Source organism: Fusarium vanettenii, assembly GCF_000151355.1.
Source record: "Fusarium vanettenii 77-13-4 chromosome 3 genomic scaffold NECHAsca_2_chr3_3_0, whole genome shotgun sequence".
Lineage (NCBI taxonomy): Eukaryota > Fungi > Ascomycota > Sordariomycetes > Hypocreales > Nectriaceae > Fusarium > Fusarium vanettenii.
Window position 1 is genome coordinate 3,289,184 of NW_003315880.1, and position 20,870 is coordinate 3,310,053.

Below are 20,870 nucleotides of genomic sequence, written 5' to 3' on the forward strand. Positions count from 1 at the left end.
TATGCAAGAGGCACCACGCTTGGTCAACCCACGCCCTTGGGGACTTGAGCACTGTCTACAGACCACAGTGAGTAGGGAACTGGGGTAGACACACGAGTTTCACTCTGCCATGTTTAGAAGCCCGATTGATTACAAGAGTCAGGTAGTAAGGGGCAGTAAGGCGTTGCATCAAACTATTGCGTTGCATGGAGGGCTGTTGTGGTAAATGCATCCGATCTATGTTTCGTATGCCAAGGAGTAGGAACAGTAACTGCCCGTCTATATTTGTGCGTGCTGCATCGAAAACAACATGTTTCGTGCCAGTTCGCATGGCTCAAGGGTCTCTATTCGCCCTCCTTTCCATCTTTGTAGTCGCCAAAACCCTCATCATAGTATTCCTCCCGAATCTTGCTGAACCCAACCTCAGGTCCATCGTGGGGCCAGGGGAAACTGTTGCCACTCGCAAAGAGGCCGAACATGACGCCGTCAAATCCCACAGGAAGGAGGCTTGGGGAGAATGCCTTGACCCATTTGGTTTCCTGATCGCTAATCGAATATCCAAGTTTATACTGCCGGGGTTCAGATCGGATGTGCAGCTGCAAGTCTGAAGGAATTTGCGTCAATTTCAAAGGGAACTCTTCTGACTGAGGTGAATATGTTAATATCATACTCTAAAAGACATAAGAATGGACCTAAACTTACTTCTGGGGGCGTTCCGGGGCCAGGTGAATTCGCAGTGATATCCACAAAGATGCAAAGGCCAGTTGAGTGGGCACATCCTCGAACCCCAAGATCCTGATGGGCCAGCTCACTTGAATAAGCCGAGATGCCGACAGACTGGTATGGCCCCAGACCCTTTTGAGTTGGCAGTAGAGTTGCGGAAAATGTCATGTTGACAGACTGCTGCTTTCTCAAGATGGCACTGGGGGTGTCCCGGTCACTGAGTGTGTAGACGTTTGGGACCAGAATCACCCCATTTCCTTTGGATTTCAGACGGTATGTTTTGGAGTATGGTGAACGGAGCTGATACCAGCTTGGTCGGAGCTCGGGACCCTCAAAGCGATCTTCATATGGCTTGGGAGGATATGTAGCATTGGGACCATAGTCGTAGCTCTGACTCAACAAAACGTAGTCGCCGTTGTTCATGGTAGGCCATCCATCCTTCCAGCTCACCGGAGCAAAGAAGGTTTCGCGTCCGAGGACCGACCATTTATCGACATATCGGCGAGCCAAAAAGGTGGCGAACCATTTACCGTCAGGGGTGTCGGCAAACGTGGCGTGCCCAGTGTTGCCAACCACAAGGTTGGAGTCGGCACCGTTGAATATCAACGGATTGGTAGGCGACGAGTCCCAGGGTCCTTCAGGAGACTTGGAGCGAGCAATGGAAGCCCTATGAGTAGCGCCTGTACCGCCTTCGGCAATGAGTAAATAGTAGTACTTGTCCTTGTAAAAGATTTTAGGCCCTTCGGGACGGGTCTTGTTCGTCACGGGCATTGTGCCGTTCCAAATGCTGCGGTAAGGGCCAACACAAGCGCCACTCTCCAGGTCTACTTGGCACTGGCTGATACCCCATAGACGATTAAAGCCATTGTTTAAGCCCATGATAGTGAGATACGTCTTCTTCGATATCGGATCCTGAAAAAGGTGCGGGTCAATGCCGTACGGCTCTCCCCAGACAACCTCGGACCATGCCTTGAGATCTTTCGAAGAGACCCAGAACATCCGAGGCCAGGTTCGGTAATCAGGATCCGACCCCGTCATCGCCATTGAGGTGACGTAAAATCGACCATTGATATAGGAAAGGGAAGGCGCCCAGATGCCTGTTATCATGGGGTTTAGCAATCGACACCGTGTCCGAGAATGAACGTACCATTTCCTGTTCTCGTGCCAGTGATGGGGACTTTTTGAGGGTCATCGATGGCATGAGAGATCAACTCCCAGTTGACCAAGTCTTGTGATTTGTATATGGGAATACCGGGATATGTGAGAAAGGAGGATACAGCTACGTAGTAGGTATTGTCTACACGGATAACGTGAGGGTCGGGGTTCCATCTAAGACAAAGGTGTTATTAGAATCATTTCGTTTGGGGGGATGGATGTTTACCCTCTAATGATTGGGTTCTTCAGCCCAAATGACAAAGAGGCCAGGCCTAGCCAAAGGCTCAGGAAAATGGTGATTTTTGTCATGGCTCAGACCAGCCGCCATGTATTTGGATAAGAGGCACAATTTACAAGCGAGATTGTCTGATAATGCAAGATGCGAGCTTTGGAACAGCGCGTTTTATAAATCATTTAACTACATCCTCAACTCCACGTCTTGGCATAGTATGCTGCAAGTTATTGATGAGATCTGCATTGTGAGCAACACAACCATAGGTGGAACTGGCTATTTCCCGCCGAATAAGAGTAGATCAGAAGATTATTGAGGGGATATGCGGGGAGAGATGAGGTCTTTCTCTCCAAGGTTACATATCTGCAACGGCGCTTTAACCGTGTAATTAGGCTGATTTCTTGACGGCATCTATGAGATGATTTCACCAAATGTCAACATGTGGTACAGAATGTGACAAGCACATGTGTATTATGCATTCATAACAATTATTTGCTAGTGGTATCCTTGAGTGGTCCTTGAAACCCAGCAGACTCCGTGGGGTACTTCATAATTTCCTCGACCCCTATGCCTTCTTAGAGGCCGCAAGCTCCGCCAGGCGGCGCAGAACCTCTTCCTCGCTGGGGTAGTCGGGGCCCTTGATAGACTCAAATGCAGGCAGGAGGACAGCCTCATCGATCTCCTTGTACTTTCCAAGCTGAACGTGGATGAGGTTTCCGTTGCGGGACTCATCAGCCATAAGGAGAGCTGCACCGCGGGCAACAGCAGACGCGGGCATCAGTTCGACACCGATGGCCTCCAAGAGACCCTTGAGGTCTGGGAGGACACTGCTGTCGGCCCAGCTTGGCGCTAGGGTGTTGACTCGGATGGGCAGGTTGGCGGCACCGAGCAGAGGGACGAGACCTCTTCCAAGACCGAGGACGGCATGCTTGGCAGTGGCTATGATATGTTAGAGAAAGAAATGTATTAAGAGGTAGAAAGGACTTACCGTAGTCCACAGCACGAAGGCGCTGGAGGCCGGTGGTGGAGCCAGTGATGACAATGCTGCCACCCTCAGGCTGCTGTCGCATGTGGAAGATGGCGAGGGTAGCTGAGTGGATGACACCATTCAAGCTGACATCGAGAAGAAGATGCGAAGGCTCCTTGGGGTCACCATTCTCATCCACCTCGGTAGACAGGTAGTCTGCGCGAGGGCCAACACCGGCATTGGCGAAGACATGGTCAATACGACCATAGACCTCCTTCGTCTTCTTGAACAGAGCGACCTGCTCGGCCCAGACCGCAACATTGGTCTTCACGAAGGTGTAGGAGCTCTGAGGCTCCTCAGCTGGGGCTTGGATATCGGCATTGACCACAGAGGCTCCCAGGGTCAGAAGGAGATTGACTGTGGCAAGACCAATGCCGGAAGAGCCTCCTAAAGGATGCAATGCAACGGTCAGCCTTTTCAGGCTCATAAAAACATTGGATAGTGGACAGGGGATTGCCGATTTGACGTACCAGTGACGATGATCACTTTCCCTTTGAGGGAGGCGAGGTCCTTGTCTTCGATGATGAATTCAGCCATGGTGTTTAGAGATGCAATGAGAATGGAGGAATTGAATGAGGCCGCATTAAACATCCCAAGGTCTGTATTAGTAGCTCTTCTCGCAGAGCTCATAATGGCGTTCGGATATGTAAATCCCACGTGGCATGGGGGTTGGGATGGTAACCTCAAGCCGAGAACCCCGGTAAGGAGAGTGTGGATTGAGCTCGGTTAGAAGCTTCAATGTTGGAATAGCCTCGCTCTCGTATGACGAGTTTGTTTGTCTAGACTCATTTGGTTTTCCGAAACCCGCTCGATCCAACGCTGCACGGGCTACTGAAGGAGGCTGGCGTTTCCAAAGTCGTGATAGTTCATTCTACCCGCTGTCTAGCAGGGTTCAAGAACGGCTAGATGGGGCTGATCAAACGCTTGGGGGCCGCCCCTTCCGTTGATGGGGGCAGATTGGTTGCCGCGTAAAACGATTTTGTTGTGCAATCGTGTCATGGGGCTGCTTTGAGTGGCATTGGCTAGAAGCACAGGGAGGACCCTGAGACGGCGGCTTCTACATGACTAGCTGTGAAGCCTCGTAATTGTACGATTATCAAGATAAGGCCAGCCACATGCCGTATATCGTTTAACTTCTCGATCTCGGCTTCAAACCACATGTCGTTGCTTTTCAGACATGTCAAGATGTTTGATCAGCTTTGCCGCAGCTCGCTTCCAACTCCCGACAGATCTCCATACTGTCACATCTCACGCGTAAGCTCGCCTGTATCCGAGGATGTACCCAGCCTGTCGGGTAGAGAGACTGACCTGACAGCAGCAGACAGCCAGGTCTTCCGAGCTTCTGCTCCCATTAGGGGTTCCTTGGGGTCTCTGTGGGCCAAGAGCGAAAGGATTGGAAGGATTTGACTGGGTTTGCGAATTGTTTTGAAGTGGGATCTCCATTCACCCTTGTCCATGTCCATGTTGTTTCTAGACAGGGTGCCTGGTTCAATGGGAGCATCCGTGTTAACCGGCTTCCTCTGAGGGTAGTATCCGCTAGTAAAAATATGGCATGGTCATGTTATTGCGTAGCATCTCCTTTATGTTACGTTCCGGGTCCTAGCTTTACTAGCATGAAATTTCGAAGTGCCGAAGTGACCGTTCAGACAGGGTTTGCCGGCTGTCAACTTCGGCTGCAATTCAACGGTCATCTAACCCCAAGTTGACCAAGATCTACAGATTTCGGCCCCCGAGCCAAATGAGGGACTACTCCGGCCGTTTCTTGTGAGGCTCTGCCCGAGGGTTTGGAGTGGGGAGTTCACTGGGAGGCCCGTTGTTTTGGATCTGGGCCCGTGGCCTGGTCCCTGCAAAGTGGCACCACGCCTGCAGCTACTGTTCAAGTGGTTCAAATGGTTCTATCAGGGGCTCAGCAGTCCTGCTTCTTCAAGGTCCAGGGTTTGTTTCAGTAAATGCTCGATTCCTAGTTGGGCCGGGCAAACCGAGGCGAGGTGGTAGTGAGCTCTCGTTCCCTGGTCTGCCAGGATGGCAACGATGGAGAATTCCATGAAGCTTGTCACTGCTGTCACGAATCCTTGGTTGGTTTTTGCTTTTCGAGAACCAACAGATATACAGGCTCTGTCCCGAGTTTTCGGGACCGGGTAACGACGCGTGTAATCGAAAAACTCTCCCCAAACGGTCTTCTTCGCATCCGCCAACTTCGATATCTGGGATCAACGCCACTGCAATTCGCCGCCAGCATGGCTAAAGTGGCGGGTGATGGCGTTCCGCTGCTCTACCTTACCATTGTGATGGTGTCACTTTCTTGGGTCACACTCGTCACGCGTTTGGGAGTTCGGAGATGGAAAAAGATACTCGGTTTGGACGACTGGCTGATGTGTGTAGGCCTGGTATGTACAGCAAACTTTGTTCCAACTTGACCCCTCAAATGCTGACTTGATGCCTTCGTTGCAGGTGCTCTACACTGTGGTTGCCGGTCTCGTCATTACGTGTTGTTTCCATGGTTCAGGACAGAAGGCGAAGCACATCGACAAAGCTGATATAATGAAAGGAACAAAGGTAGGATTTCAGCCCTGAACCGAACGCTCTTCGAAGCTGACCACAGATGGGAAAAGCTTTTCTTTATCGCCCAGTTCTTCTACGCGGCTTGCACGGTACCTATCAAGGCTAGCATCTGTGTCACTCTCCTCCGTATCGCCGATTCTCGCCGTCGATTCGTGTGGACTATTTGGTCTGTCTTGATCATGACCTGCATGGCCAGTGTCATCTTCATCATCGCCACAGCCAACGTCTGTCATCCGGTTACAACCCTTTGGGGAGAGTCGGAGGGCACTTGCAACCTCAAGCTGAACAGTAGCATTGGCTTCTTCTTCTCGGCTATTTCAATTGTCACCGACTGGACGCTGGCTCTGCTCCCCGGAGTCTTGCTCTGGAACATTCAAATGAAGCCACGAGTTAAGATGTCGGTTGCTCTCATGCTCGGTCTTGCCGCATTGTAAGAATTCCCCCATCACATTCATAAGCACCACTGACAACCTACCTCTTAGCGCGAGTTGTGCCACGATCGTTCGACTTCGTTACCTCACGCTATACAACGATCCGACGGAGTTTATGTATAGTACAGGCGCGATTGGCCTGTGGTCTGTTCTGGAGGAAGGCATTGGAATCGTTGCTGGATCCATGCCGGCACTGCGGCCCCTGCTGAACCTCCCCATCTTTGGTCGCAGCACTTACGCCAGTGGCAGCAACCCAAGATATCCATCGGGCCATAACAGTTCCCACATGTCAGGACGCCGGCGGCATGACCACGGGGATAGTGTCAAGCTGAACACGTTGGCGTCAGTGACGGCCACGCAGAGCAACTACGATAAGGAGAGGCCGCGTCGAAGTGACGATGATGGGGATAGCCAGAAGCACATTCTCAAGCAGACGCAGGTTACTGTAGTGGCGGAACAGGAGCACTCTGCGGCAGCTAACGACTGGGCGAGGCAGCGAGTCTTGGGGTGGGAAGGTGGTAGGTGAGAAACCTAACATCGAAACATATATACAATCCATCATGTCAAGATAGCGCAGATAAAAATAAAACCAAGTGAGCCTCATCGTTAATCATCTACCCTTTACGTGCTTCCGACGCTGACGATCCAAGTTTCTCCTGTGTCACTTGTGCTTGTGGCTGTGGACTGAGCACTCCCCGGTTCACACTCAAGTCGATATCTTTACTGGCATTGTTCTTACTCCAGTCTCTGGCAGACATGAAAAAGTTGCTTGACTGCGGATCAACCAAGGTCGTCAACGCACGGCCAAGTGACGTCTGCTTCAACCGGTAATGCATCTTGTCGAGATTAGATCGTCCAGCCAAGCGCAAGAAGACCGCCAACCCTGCGATGAGTGCCATGCATGCGAGCAGGAGGAATGCGGGTATGCCGTACACCCAGCGATACCGAATTCTGTGCTCCAGTGGAATGACAGACACCTCTGCTGCGTCCTCGGGTTGTGCATTTCTCACCCCCAGCACCCCCTTTGTTCCAACCACAGCTGATGCGACAAAATCGGTCCAGAGCAGTTTCAGAATAGTCGAGGCAGAGTTGGCTGACTTTGACAATTCTCGCCACTTCAGCCACAGACTCATACTTGACTTGCCAACAACGTCGTTGGGAGACAGGCTATCAGTTACAGACGAGAAGATTGTAAAGAAAGCCCCGATGGGGGCAATCGAGGCCGGCAGGTTCCTGTGCACATATCCGGAGTCCAGCTCCCATCTTATGGGGCTCATAGAGCCTGATCCAAGGAGATAAAGCGATGGAGCACGGATTGTTGAGATGTTTTGGAACTTCTCGTACGCCGGGTCAACGAGGCCCCAGATGGGCGGGAACTCGTCCAGCTCAAGCGGAGAATCCTCCACACCCCACAGCGGCATGTCATCCTCTGCAGCGTACTCCTTGTCCTTGATCTCCTTGACTTCGATGTTACCTGACCTCGCTTCTGTGCCGTTGTAGAAAAAAGTGACAGTCTTGACGGTGGCCTTGACAGCTGAAGCACAGGCGTACAACGAAGACGACCATTGACTTTGGTCGTCGAATACGTTCTCCGGACCATCACCGACTCGCTGCGGGATGCCTCTCATGAGGTTACACATGACGAAGGTGTTGTTCAGTTTGGGGAACATGTCGAGTTTTGTTCCTTCACATAGGTCCCCTGAAGGCTGTTAGCGTTGCCTGTCAAGCCGATAAACAAGTCTTACTTATGGCTATGAAGTGTTCATTAGTAATATTCCAGGGATTCTTGTATAAATCACTGGGGCCGCTAGTCGCCCTCACTCCAAGGTGGTCACCAAAGTTGTTGGTGAGACCGAGTGTCAGGTAGTTCGCATCAAAATCCAGACTCGGTAACTTGAATTCCTTTCCGATTTTCGAGTTGATGTATTCGAAAGGCTCAGTGTCATCCTTTGCGCTCCCAGCATTCGAGACATTCATGAACAGCATGGAAAAGGCATTGGTTGCCCACGCGGCCTGGTACGCTCTCATCTTTAGATCAGGCTGGTTTACCCCGTTGCGTTGATCTTCCAATGGATCAGTCTTGTTAAGGTTGACGAAGCCACCCCTATCGGTAAGGTGGAATTTAGAAACCGAGACACCGGCGCTCGTCTGAGAACTTGTCGTCATTTCAAAGTCGAATGTTGTGTTGGTGTCGACACACTCGACATCGGGCTCCCAGAACAAGATGTCTTCAGTCCACGTAACCCCGAGAGGGTAGCCAGATGGGATGGTGTGATTCCTGAAACCGATTCGGCCGCCTTTGGCATCAACAATCAACCCTTCAACGGCGCGTACCGTATCTAGGAGTGCAATGTTCTCCAGCCGTCGGTAGAGTCCGGCGGCGATTGGTGTGCCGTTGTTTATCTGGCGGTCATACTGAGTCGTTGTCTGGCGCCACTCAATGTCGAAGTAGTTGGAAATGGTGGTTCTCTCGTACTGAGTGCCGCTGGTGTAGATGTCTCGTAGAATATCGGGGACATTCGGATCAAGGCTTCCAAACAAGCTGCAATTACTCGACGTGCCATCGGTTTCAATAACGGTAACATCTGAGGTGTATGGGCAAGGGACATAGCACAAGTTGATGGTGCATGTTCTCGTGAAAGGCTTGTCATCACGGGTGGATGTACTTGAGTAGAAGGTGCTTGAATCTCGCACGTATTCAAAGTCAGCCCTAACAGCTTTCGACTTTGGTTCGTTGGACTCGTAGAGGCCAAGGGGCGTAACGACTCCTGCTACCGCAATCAGCAGGCTGAGAAGTGGTAGAAGCAGTGAGATAATAACGACGGGCTTGCGGACTCCACGATCCTTTGTTGCATCGGACTGAAGCACAAGGGGCCAGTATGAGCTTTGAAGATGTTTTGCCGCAACGGTCCTTGTTGAGGAAAGAAATATCAGCAACAGCAACCAAAACGGGAAAACCAAAGCGTGATTTACCATGTAGCTGCCGTCTCGCGATCTTGAAGCACTCCACTGAGAATAAATGTTCCAATTGTCGGACACCAAACACGAGCTTGGAGGATTTGTTAGTCGAAGTCTAAGAAACAAGCTGGAGGTTGACTTACCCACAACGATGCCAAAGGCAATGATGGCGGCAACTTGGCCGGTCGTCAGGTCTACCATGCCTGAAAATGAATGTTGGCTAAGAGTTGGTGGCTTTGACCTTTGGCCCTGTGGGACATGACAGGCTTTTCAACCCATGTGTTGTTGGCCTGCCTCGGAGAAAATTGGCAGTACCGGCCGTTGCTGATCGTCGCCATCAGGACTTGGGGTCCAATTAAAACTGCTAGCTCATTTGCTGATGGCATTTCAACTTCCTATTTCCGCAATAGCTTCACTGGAGTCGTCAAATTAAGCGTCAGACGGTGCAATCGTTTGCCCGGGCCAAGCGCCAAAGTGGATCAAAGCATCTGAAATAGGAAACACTCCTCCTTCCAAAGTAGGTAAGAGCGTCGAGGATCTGTTCAGCTGGAGGCCACTTTAATAAGACTTCCTGCAAACCTCTCGGAGCTCCCAGATCAAGTTTTCCGTCATCTCAGGGAGAATACAAATCACAGCATGAACACAGCTGTGGGCTTGTATGCCCGGGCATCTGCAACCTCGAGCCTGACTCCCTACGATTACTGCAGCGGTCAAGACTCTATCTGCAGTGCATTTGAAGACCTGGATCGCGACTGTGCCGACGAAAATGGCGCCGACTACTACGAATGTATTTGCGTATCTGGATGGGTTCCGACAAGCCAGGCGTAAGTTTCTGTTGTTTGGACGAGAAGAAGCGCTCACAAACCTCGTTTTAGGTGTGGATATTGCCTGTACGCATTAGGCCTGTCAGAGCGAGTACGAGATCCTCGAAACTTTTCCGAAATCTGCAGCGACGAAGGCTTCACTGTTGCGCCCATGCCCTCAAGCATTATGTCGGAGCAAAAAGAGCGGAATAAGACGATTGATGTGCCTGAACCGGAACAAGAGACGAGCACGACCCCGACATTCACGTTTGACATGCCTCGCAAGACCACCCACGAGGCCGAGACGATAACGTTTCGTGGAACACCCACTGTTTCGCTCCCGGAAATCACGCAGAAAGAATCAAATAGCGGATATTGCTATAGCTTCGGACTGGGAAGAGTACTAGTTTATAGCATGGTATTAAGTTTGATTATGGTAATATATATCTAAGAGTTGAATGATTAAATTGTTGAAGAAGTCACTAGATTAGTTTTTTACAGCAGAGATGAAAAAGAAAGGCTCCAGTAATTACAAGACAAGGATTTACTTCTTCCCCCCCTCTGAGCTACGATTGCTGCCTGATAACTACACTCAGTCAAGGTGGGGGTGGTCGCGACTTCACCCAATGCCTGCAGGATGTAACATGTTCACCTTGACAAAACTCATCTCACTCATCATCATCCATTTCATCGTATCTTACATCTCGATTTCGCAAAGCCTGCCTCAAATCTCTGAAGATATTAAATTAGTATGAGCCTTATTGCAAGAACCCTGACGTCGCCTTTTACCCATATCTTCCTCATTTTAGGGCTTTTTCTTTCTCCTATATTAGGATTAGCTCTTCTCTTATTACTAGGAGCACTCTAGATTCTCTATATTAAGATACTAAGAGTAATATCTTTTCTTATTCTAAGGAGTCTTTATATCCCTTATTCTAAGGGGTTTCTTTTTTTTATCTAAGAGCTTATATCTATGCCTAATATCTAAGTCTTTTATTTTATATTAGGAATTATTTTTTTATACCGGGAATAGCCTCTTATCCTATGCTAGGACTATTTCTCTTATGCTAGAGGTTACTTATCTTATAATAAGACCCCTCTCTTATATTAGGAGCTACTTATATCTTATATTAGGGCTTTCTCTTATGCTAAGAGTTAATTCTTATCTTATAATAATATTTTAATTATATTATTAAGAGCTATATCTTATCTTATTAAAAAACTTTTATTTTATATTAAGATCCTCTTTTATTTTAAGAGTTACTTATTATTTTATCTAGGGACTATATGCCTTATATTAGGGCTTATATAAGTTTATTTTATATTAGGATTACTCTTATAATAAGAGAGTAATTAAGTTAAACTATCTAAGAATAGATATATTATATTATTAAATAGCCCTAGTTAAGATAGAGCTAGCTTAAGCCTTAAGGCTATTAATACTAGCTTTACTTATTTTTCCTTAGGCTATAATGCTCTTATTTGCCCTTATTATTACCTTATTATTATCTCTCTTATTATTAGCTTACCTTTTAAGTTATCTTTCTCACTTTAGATTTATATTTATTTAGAGTTTATACTTATTAATAATATTATATTTTACTTAGTTTAAGATATTACTTATATATTTATTAACTTATCTATCTATACCTAGCTATATATATAGATATAGCTTAGGCCCCTAGATATATATATACCTTATATAATTAGCCTAGATTTATTAAGTATTTTATTACTGCTAAATACTTTATTATCCCTAATTAGATCTCTTCCTAGGTCTTCTCTTAGGTCTCCTCTTAAGCTTTTATTACTATTATCTTTAGATTTTAATCTCTAACTTCTTAATATTAATCCTTTACCTCTAAATAATAATAATTAGCCCTTTAATATTTTTTATTTACCTTGAGATTAATAAGCCTTTTTACCTCCTTATTTAACTCTTATAATCTTTATTATAATTATATATATATATATATATATATATTTTCCTTAGTTATTTAGCCTAAGTTATAATATTTTTTATTAACTCTATTATTAATATCCCTTTATAATAACTTATGTATTTATTATATTATAATAATAAAAAAATATATCTTATTACTTCTTATATAATTTAAGCTCTTAAATCTTATACTTCTTAATTACTTAACTTATATTTTTATTAGCCTTAAAGAAAAATTCTAAGAAATTAAAATAAGGCTTAATATATAAAAAGAAATAAGTTTACCCCTATTAAATCTTAATATACTTAATAAGATTTATTATATTAATACTTAGTTTATTTTATTAAATAAAAGCTTTTATTTTTTTATTAAAATAATAATACCTTTCTTTAAGCTTTTCTTAATAAATTATTTTCTTTTATTATAATTACCTTTAATTCTTAGGCTAAAATTATTTATAATATTATTAATTTTTAATTTAATATAAAAAAAATAATTTAAAATTTCTTAAGTCTTTATAAGAAATTAATAAAAGCCTTAAGATTATTAATATTAAGATTATTTTTAATTATCTTAATAATAACTTTAAAGTATTATTATTACGGCCTAATATATCCCCTATTATATATTATTTTTATTCCCTATATTTTCCCTTCTTAACGCACTAACTATAAGAGACCTCATTTCTATAAGTATAAGGCCCTTACTTAGACCTTATTTCTATAAGTGCGAGGCCCCTTATATATATATAATAATTATTATGCCTTAGATAGATATTTAGCCCTTAAGCTATTAATAGACTTTAATTACCTTTAAGACCTTCTTAATTTATTACTAAGATATAATTCCCTTATTATATAGTAATACTAAGACTCTCTATTAATAATAAACCTAATATACCTAGTTTATTCCCTTAGAAAACTCTAGATATTATATATTAATAGCTTCTTATTTAATATATTTCTATATTATATTATATAATATCTCTATTATTAAATAATATATCTTCTAATAAATAAAATACTTTATTTATTAGATTTTCCGCTAGAGGATTACTACCTTATAATAAGATATTACTAAGTATCGCTAAACTTATAGCTAAAATCTAATAGCTTAGAGGCATAATTAATTAACTCTAAGGTTAGGTATAGAGCCAGCCTATAGCACTTACTTAATAATAATATAATAAAAATCTAAGAGAAATTATTAGACCTACGATACCTAAACTATTTATAGGATAAGCTTATAATATTATATCTTTCTTTATTAAGATAAAGAGATATTTTAGGCTTTTTTTTTAATATATTAATATTAATATAAAAAAGGTATTTTTTATTATACCCCTTCTTTATAGAACTACTAAAGTATAATTTAAACCTATTTAAAAAGACTTCTTAGAGAATAAAGATAAATCTAACTAAGACTAAGAAATTATTAATATCTTCGCTAATTAAAATAACTTTAAAATAGCTATTAAAAAAGCCTTTAAAATTATTAATAAGGAATAATAAGTTACTATTAAATTTTATAGCTTAACTTAGAATAAGTTATATATCGCTTACTTTATAACTTTCTAATAACTTATATCTAAGGTTAAATAAGATAATAAAGCCTATATAGAGATTTATTATTAAGGACTTAAAGAAAAAGTTAAGGATAAATTATATAAAGTAAATAAACCTAATAACCTTAATTAATATATTAAAATAGCTATTAAAATTAATAAATAATAATATAAATAATACTAAGAGAAAATAGCCTAGAGAAATAAAAGCTATGCCTCTTAGTTTAATCCTTATTACCCCGATAAAAGTAATAAATAAAACTAGGGATAAAAGAATAATAATAATAAAAATATAAGAAATACCTTATATAATACTTAACTAAGACCTATAGATATTAGGAATATCTAATAAGATAAATCCTATATTACTTATTATAACTATAAAAAGAAAAGATATTATAAAAGTAATTATTTATCCCCTATTATAGCTAAAAGCTAAAGACCTTATTAAGACTAATAGGTTAATTAAGTTACTTAGTAAGATAATAAAAATAAATTTACCCCTATATTATCCTATAATTTACTATAAAATAATAATACTAAATAAATTATCGCTATAATAAGATATATTAGAGGAATTATTAAAATAAATATATCTATAGATTTCTACCTTAAGGATAATAAAGATATTATATTCTATACTAATAACTTAGAACCCTAAATAATAGCCTAATAAAAAGAATAATATTAACTCTTAGTCTAAGAAAAAGAACTTATTAAATAAGCCTAATAATTATTAAATTAACTTCTTATATGATATACCTATTAATAGAACTACCCCGTATAATAATCTATACGACGAAATATATATAATCGGATATTCTTTATATCCCTTAACTAGATATTATAAGAAGATATTAAATTAATTAATCTTAAATAGGTTTTTATTTAGGAATATTTAAAATATAATAAAGAAATTACCTAAGTTCTTAATAATAAACTATTAAGAGAAGGATATATCTAATAAACCCTAAATTAATATACTAAGATCTATAAGAACCTCGATTTTATACCTAAGTTTCTAATAATTTTAGTAAAAAAGGAATAAAAAATAATAAAAATATAATAAATACCCTTTTTTATAAATAATAATTATAAATAAATATAACTAGGCTACCTTAATTACTATAAGATATTATAGATTAATTATATCTATTATAATTATAAAAAATATCTCGAAGAAAAATAATAATATAATATTTTCCCTTAGTATATATATAATAGATTAATTTAAAACCCTTATTAGGCTCTTAATATAGAACCTTACTTATATATTAGGAGGATAAGATATTATATTATCTTACTATAATATATATATAAACCTAAAGAATATTATAATATATACCCTTAAGTAATTAAAAGATACCTATTATTATTATATATTAAATATATATATAATAAGATTATGATATTCTATGTATAATAAAGTAATAAGGACCTATAGATATAAAAAATTATATTATAAATCTTATAAGAATTAGTAAAATAAAGTAAAAATAAAGATAATATATTATTAAAAAACTCTAAATATTACCTATAAGAGAGCTATAAGTAAATAAAGAACCTAAGGCGATTAATTAATTTCCCGAAAGAGCTTTATATATTATAAATAATATAACTAAATAAAGCCTTATATTAAAAATATAAATTAAGGGTAAATAGCTTATTATATTTCGAGGATGTGCACGAAGCAAGATCACCAGCGGCGTTTTGTACAACGCAAGAGCAACGTGGGACATCCGTCAAGTAAGGATGACCAGATACGAGGAATATGGATCCGTCTGACTGACAGGTACTTAGACAGTGAAATGGTTGACGGAAAAGTTTCCCAACCGTCCGTTGTTCGGCATTGGATTTTCTCTGGGCGCTAACATGCTCACAAACGCAAGTCATAAAAATGGTCCATGGTTTGATTCGAGTCTGACGGAAAATGATATAGTACTGTGGCGAGGAGGGCTCGAATTGTGTCCTGAAAGGAGCCATTGCGTGCTCTAACCCCTTCAACCTCGAGGTCTCGAGCAAGATTCTCCAGAACAGCTATATGGGCAAGGAGGTTTATCTGCGAGTTATGGGATGTAAGTTTATTTTGCTCCGTTAATCTGGAGCCCTGCTAACAATACATGTAGCGTCTTTGAAGGAACTTGCACGAAGACATCGGGATGCGCTGGAACAGCATAGCAAGGTTGATGTTGAGGCTGTCCTGGACATCACATACCTGAACGAGTTCGATCGCTTGATCCAGTAAGTTATTGAACAACACTTCTTGGGTTGAGATTGACCTTTCTAGGTGCCCTATCTGGGGATATCCCACTGAGTATGCATACTACCGAGATGCCTCATCGACCGATGCCATTCTATCCATCAAGATCCCTTTCCTGGCCATCAACTCTGTCGACGATCCTGTAAGACCTATACTTGACTCGTCACTTACTCCTGCTTACAGTCGATAGATTGCCGTTAAGGAAGCCATTCCATTTGAAGAGTTCCAGCAGAACCCCAATACTATTCTCCTTACAACAACGCTCGGTGGACATCTCTGCTGGTTTGAGATGGGTGGCGGTCGATGGTTCCCCAAGCCGGTAGGTCTCGTGTAGGATTGGCCATCTCTTCTTGAGCTAACATTGTCCCAGGTCGCAAACTTCTTGAACCACTTGGCTTTCAAGTGTGATCTTGACAGCCTGAAGCCCGAGGAGGCATCTGATGCTGATTTGACACAGGGACATGGCTATAGCCCAATGCGCCGCAAGATGTTGATTGTGGAAGATTAGGACGGGTAGAGCAGCTCTTCTGCAGGCCATGAGATCTGACGTTAGAGGAGTCTTGGTTATGCTCGAGGTTCATAGATAGACTTGTATACTAGACGCATGGCATACACGCACATAGACGGCACATGATGCCATAATTTGACCGTTTTACTCAATTGGCCGAATATGCCTGCAGTAACAGCCTGGTTTAGATGCTGTCTTGGGTCTTTATACCAAATCAACGAATACCACCAGAGGGACCAAACCCCAGTCCATCAAACTCCTAGCGCCAAGCCATGCAACAACTCCAGATTTTCCCCCATTGCCTTTCATTCCTGCGGCCTTATGCGAAAGAAACCCGCTTCTTGGTCTTGGCCTTGCCGGCCTTGGTGCCTGCAGAGGTGTATTCCTTGAGGCTCTCCTCCTCGTCGGCGCCCTTGCGCTTTCGCTTCTTTCGGAGGGCGTCCTTGGCATCTTCGAGCTTGTTCTTCTTGTCCTGCTCCTTCTTCGCCTGCTCAACCTTGCGCGCCTCGCGGATCTCCTCCATCTGTCGTGCCTTGATCATCTTGGACTCGATCTGGCCGTTCTTCTCCGCCTGGACGAGGGACAGGATCGTGCTCATGCTCTCCTGCAAAGTAAAAGTCAGCATTGGAATCGCCTCGCGATTGGGAATACATGAGGCGCTCATACCCTGTCATCGACAAAGACCTTGCCCTTCTTCTTGCCCCTGGGCTTGACGACGCCCACGGGAGTGATCTTGTTGAGCGTGGGAATGCCGAGCTGCTCATCGGTGTAGGTGCGCTTCTTGGGGTTCTTGAGCTTCCGGAGGAGCGCCTCGCGACCCTTGTCCTTGACCTGCTTGGACGGCGGCGTGCCCTTGGGCTTCTTGGACTTTGGGGCGATGTCCTTGGAGGACTTGCTCGAGGGGCCGCCGCCCGCGTGCTTGTTCTTGATGGTTTTTGTTCGTACCACACCCATCGCGACGACAAGGAGAAATGCGTGGAATGGTTTGGCGTGGCTGGAGGCTGGATTTTGGTGGTGGTGAGTGTCGCTGAGCTTGGCTGGGGATACTTTTTTTTTCTTTGGAGTTGCGATAAGAACCGATAAGAAATTCGGTCTCGAAGTCTGGAGCGGGGCCGGGTGGCTGGGCCAAGTCCCGGAGCACAGCCACTGAATCACGGAGGTCTGTGGCGCGGTATTTCGAGACAAAACCTGAGACCCCCAAGTGCACTTTGAAGAAAGCGTTCCTGCATGAAGCTGTGCCTTTGATTGGGCCAATTGGAGAAACTTTGTCGTCTCATGAGCTGATGCTGTCCCTCGGCTACACTTTCTTCCTCATAGTTCATGTCTGCGGATGGAGTTTTGGCACAAAAAGGCCTCTTGCACAAGCATTGGAAATTGCTCCCAGCTCCGTGGATCGGGGTTCAGCGCTAAGCCTTATCGAGGAGCCTGTCACGGTGGTTACGGAAAGATTGATGCGGGAGTGCAAATTAAGCTGACGACGAGGCATTGGTTATCTCGAGATCATGTTGCCAGTTGAGGACCCCTTAAGCATGGGAGGTATTGGCACGCAATTGTTGCCTGGTCGGTTAATTGGCCCATGATCATTCGTTCTGGTCGGACAGGGGTTCTTGATCTGTCTGGTCGGGTCTCACAACTCGGAGCCGGGGGTAAGGCCGGGTGAGTCAACGCCGAAAACCGTAAGAGGAGAATGGAGGTGGCTTTACCGTCGTATCTCGGATTTGTAGTCTCCTATTAGAGCTAATGTATGTGACAAGCCCCGGGATATGCACTGAGCTGGCTCCCGGTAGAATCATGAACGAGATGCCTGATACCAAGACTCCCGGCAGCCCCGCCACGCTTCCCCATGGACGGGGGTTTCTACGACACCACAGACGTCAGTGACGGCTGATTTTGTCTTGGTACGCACCAGGGGCACTCTGGCTCTAACGACATGCCAGCGTGCAACCTGCAACGCAGCGGAATTGACCGGTTCACTTGCACGAGAGAGGATTTGCTTTTTTCTTCCTAGCTGTGCAGATCTCGTGCGACAGGTGTCGTATCAAATGTTTCCAGAAGCTCAGGCACAAGGCGGCTAGAGAGTGTCCTCAGGCGCTAGAGGAGGTATACCCCGGCGCTCCGATTGTGTCACTGCCGCCCTGGTGAGTCCATGGATGCCTCTGACGCCAGGGCCATGGGTAAGGTCCCCCGAGTGCCTGGGGGTTGGGGGGTGGTCTAGTGGAGCCAGGCCGCGCCGCTACAGGCCATCCGCGACCACTTACGGCGAGGGTTTTCAGCGAGCTCAGGGCTTCTCCAGAGGGGAGGAAGTACATGAAAGTATTCTCTAGCTGAATCTAGGTGGGACGGTACCCCCTCACTACCCCAACTCTGCACTTCGCGACTCGTCTCGATTTTTTACCTTAGTACGTGGGTGGGCTGCCAGAATTTCTTCGGGCCCTCCATCATTCTTTCCCTCTCGCAACGTTCCCTGAACCTACCAAAATTCCCCAAACTCAACCTGAAAGATTCTCTTCACCAACTCCTCCAAAACAAACCCGCCTCTACCTCTCGCCAACATTCACACGCCTCCGACTCCTCCTCGAACAATATCGATACCCGAAATACTTCCGATCTCATCATCAGTCAATAATCGTAAACAAACGCAACCCTAGTCCCCTCGCCCTTCCCGCTATCCATCGTCGCCCCCTCATCCGACCTCGAGACCGTGTAACCTCCAAAGGCACTACATCGCCAACTCGCCTCGCGCCCCCAACAAGAACTGCATTTTCGTCTACGAACCTCTTACTGTCCGAGAAACCGACGCCGCATCCGCCCTCTTCCTCTTCCCCTCCTTCCGTCATATCTGAGGTGTCTTCGACAGGCGACTTCCCCGCCCTACCTTAATTTGCAGGCAAAACCTGTCCCATTCAGTCCTGATGGATAACCTCTGGGCCCGCCGCACAAAGTAAGTTTCCTTACATTGCCCTTCTGTTTACATACCATGTGAATCTTACCAACACTTTTCACTTCAACAGCTCCGGCAAGCTCTCCCTCTCGACACCCGGTCAAGGGTCCAGTGGTGATTCCTTCAGTCGCAATGCTTCCTTTCCAAAGCGCCAAGGCGGCGATACCCCGTCGTCGAGCAAACAGAACCCCTTCAACACTACACCTGGCGGCCTGGTCTCCCCCACCAGCGGTGCCTCCAGCGCCTTTGGTCTAGGCTCTGGAGCTTTCGCCTCCTTTGGGTCTGCGAAAACACCCAAGTCCTCGGCCAATCCTTTCGACTCGGCTATGGGCACCGCGGTTGCAAAGTCTGGCCAGCCCAAGGACTTGTCAAAGGTTGTGGGGAAGGCCCCCAGCATGGCCTCCATCTCTGAGGGTTCCCAGGGGGCCGCGGCGGCCGCTCCTGTATCACACCAGCTCATGGAGCCCTGGACTTTCTGGTACCGACCCCCGATTTCCAAGGCCCACGGCTTCATCGAATACGAGAAGACCCTGCACGAGATTGCTACTGTGCGGACGGTGGAGGAGTTTTGGGAGATCTTTTCCTACCTGAAGCGCCCCTCCTCGCTTCCGGTCGTGTCGGACTTCCATCTCTTCAAGAAGGGCGTCCGGCCCATCTGGGAGGACGATGTGAACAAAAAGGGTGGCAAGTGGGTTGTTCGGATGAAGAAGGGCGTGGCCGACCGGTACTGGGAAGACCTCATGCTCTCCCTCATTGGGGATCAGTTTGGTGACGCTGGAGAGGACGTTTGTGGTGCCGTGCTCAGTGTAAGGAATGGAGAGGACATTCTGAGCATCTGGACCCGAACGGATGGTGGCCGCGTCATTAAGATTCGGTAAGTCTTGTTACAAGCCAGTGGAAGTATTCTGAGACTGACTCTTGAACAGTGAGACCATGAAGCACGTCCTCAACTTCCCTCCCAACACTCGAGTGGAATTCAAGAGCCATGACTCTAGTATCCAGCAACGAACGGCTATCGAGGAGCAGCGCCGCGAAAAGGCGGGACAGCACCATCACCACGATAAGCGTCACACAGGTGGCGTGTCGAAGCAGCCCTCAGAGCAATCCTAGTCGTAGCGCGTCCGGCGTTAAAGTCCCTAACCGCCAACCTGTGTACTGTATTTTCGACAAGTCGTTTTCCACGTTCCGGGATTTATCGACCGAGTCGCCTTTGTTTTTTAACTACTTACTTTGTTTGTGTTTCATTGTCTTTACGAATGACAACTTTGTTGGCGGTGTTGGAGAGTTCTTCTGGGTGGGGCTGCTCATAACGTGTTCATGAGGATCAGGGTTGGCGGTTGGGACGGGACGATTGGATGACATGAGGGAAACCAACGGCTGTATGGATACAAAGGGCGAGGCCGGTCGATGATGATATCAGGCTTCGCCCAGGGATGGATGGTGTATTACTAGGTAGCTGCGAGCGGCCAGGACGTGGCTCGCCCAATAGCGGATTTCGGCGAGAGCTACAATCACAAGAGCGAGCTTTGAGGGCTGTCGTTTGTCGCCCAAGCAAGACCAATTTTGTCTCATAAACCGTGATATTACAATTGTGCCTATTAGTTGTGCTCATGACTTGTGTGGGGTCATGATGCCGCTGCTTTTCCCTTGCCCTTTGGCTCCCTTCTCCTCTCCCATACTTGTAGATATGTCTCTCCGAGATACAACAACTCGCTCTGCACCTTGTCCACAAAGAGATCCTGACACACCACCCACTCTCCCGTCGCCTTGTTCTTGAGTTGCAC

At 45.0% G+C, this 20,870-nt stretch overlaps 8 protein-coding genes across 8 annotated transcripts; 4 read left to right on the forward strand and 4 right to left on the reverse strand.

Annotated features, from left to right (window-relative positions):
• Positions 1–323: 323 nt before the first annotated feature.
• Positions 324–2,166, reverse strand: NECHADRAFT_35875 (uncharacterized protein; the record flags this gene model as incomplete). The annotated part of the gene is made up of 5 exons (XM_003053295.1): positions 324–650; positions 727–1,391; positions 1,509–1,799; positions 1,829–2,031; positions 2,084–2,166. The coding sequence occupies 5 exons, from the start codon at positions 2,164–2,166 to the stop codon at positions 324–326; spliced, it is 1,569 nt and encodes a 522-aa protein (XP_003053341.1).
• Positions 2,167–2,654: 488 nt separating this feature from the next.
• On the reverse strand, positions 2,655–3,653 carry NECHADRAFT_92184 (uncharacterized protein; the record flags this gene model as incomplete). The annotated part of the gene is made up of 3 exons (XM_003053296.1): positions 2,655–3,028; positions 3,078–3,503; positions 3,587–3,653. 3 exons carry the CDS (start codon positions 3,651–3,653, stop codon positions 2,655–2,657), a joined length of 867 nt encoding a protein of 288 aa, XP_003053342.1.
• Positions 3,654–5,353: 1,700 nt separating this feature from the next.
• NECHADRAFT_36347 (uncharacterized protein) lies at positions 5,354–6,635 on the forward strand (the record flags this gene model as incomplete). The annotated part of the gene is made up of 4 exons (XM_003052794.1): positions 5,354–5,503; positions 5,568–5,672; positions 5,729–6,108; positions 6,161–6,635. The coding sequence occupies 4 exons, from the start codon at positions 5,354–5,356 to the stop codon at positions 6,633–6,635; spliced, it is 1,110 nt and encodes a 369-aa protein (XP_003052840.1).
• Positions 6,636–6,846: 211 nt separating this feature from the next.
• On the reverse strand, positions 6,847–9,268 carry NECHADRAFT_11421 (uncharacterized protein; the record flags this gene model as incomplete). Its single annotated transcript, XM_003053297.1, has 4 exons — positions 6,847–7,808; positions 7,855–9,020; positions 9,083–9,158; positions 9,211–9,268. Coding segments are annotated over 4 exons (2,262 nt in total), but the record flags the coding sequence as incomplete, so codon positions are not given.
• Positions 9,269–9,703: 435 nt separating this feature from the next.
• On the forward strand, positions 9,704–10,321 carry NECHADRAFT_78243 (uncharacterized protein; the record flags this gene model as incomplete). The annotated part of the gene is made up of 2 exons (XM_003052795.1): positions 9,704–9,891; positions 9,943–10,321. 2 exons carry the CDS (start codon positions 9,704–9,706, stop codon positions 10,319–10,321), a joined length of 567 nt encoding a protein of 188 aa, XP_003052841.1.
• A 4,953-nt stretch (positions 10,322–15,274) lies between these two features.
• Positions 15,275–16,145, forward strand: NECHADRAFT_78244 (uncharacterized protein; the record flags this gene model as incomplete). The annotated part of the gene is made up of 6 exons (XM_003052796.1): positions 15,275–15,277; positions 15,317–15,452; positions 15,504–15,618; positions 15,665–15,779; positions 15,828–15,956; positions 16,008–16,145. The coding sequence occupies 6 exons, from the start codon at positions 15,275–15,277 to the stop codon at positions 16,143–16,145; spliced, it is 636 nt and encodes a 211-aa protein (XP_003052842.1).
• Positions 16,146–16,282: 137 nt separating this feature from the next.
• Positions 16,283–17,152, reverse strand: NECHADRAFT_59514 (uncharacterized protein). The gene is made up of 2 exons (XM_003053298.1): positions 16,812–17,152; positions 16,283–16,749 (listed from the first exon to the last, which is right to left on the reverse strand). The coding sequence occupies exons 1-2, from the start codon at positions 17,097–17,099 to the stop codon at positions 16,465–16,467; spliced, it is 573 nt and encodes a 190-aa protein (XP_003053344.1). The 5' UTR covers positions 17,100–17,152; the 3' UTR covers positions 16,283–16,464.
• A 1,905-nt stretch (positions 17,153–19,057) lies between these two features.
• On the forward strand, positions 19,058–20,196 carry NECHADRAFT_36044 (uncharacterized protein; the record flags this gene model as incomplete). The annotated part of the gene is made up of 3 exons (XM_003052797.1): positions 19,058–19,086; positions 19,157–19,960; positions 20,013–20,196. 3 exons carry the CDS (start codon positions 19,058–19,060, stop codon positions 20,194–20,196), a joined length of 1,017 nt encoding a protein of 338 aa, XP_003052843.1.
• Between the last annotated feature and the right edge of the window lie 674 nt (positions 20,197–20,870).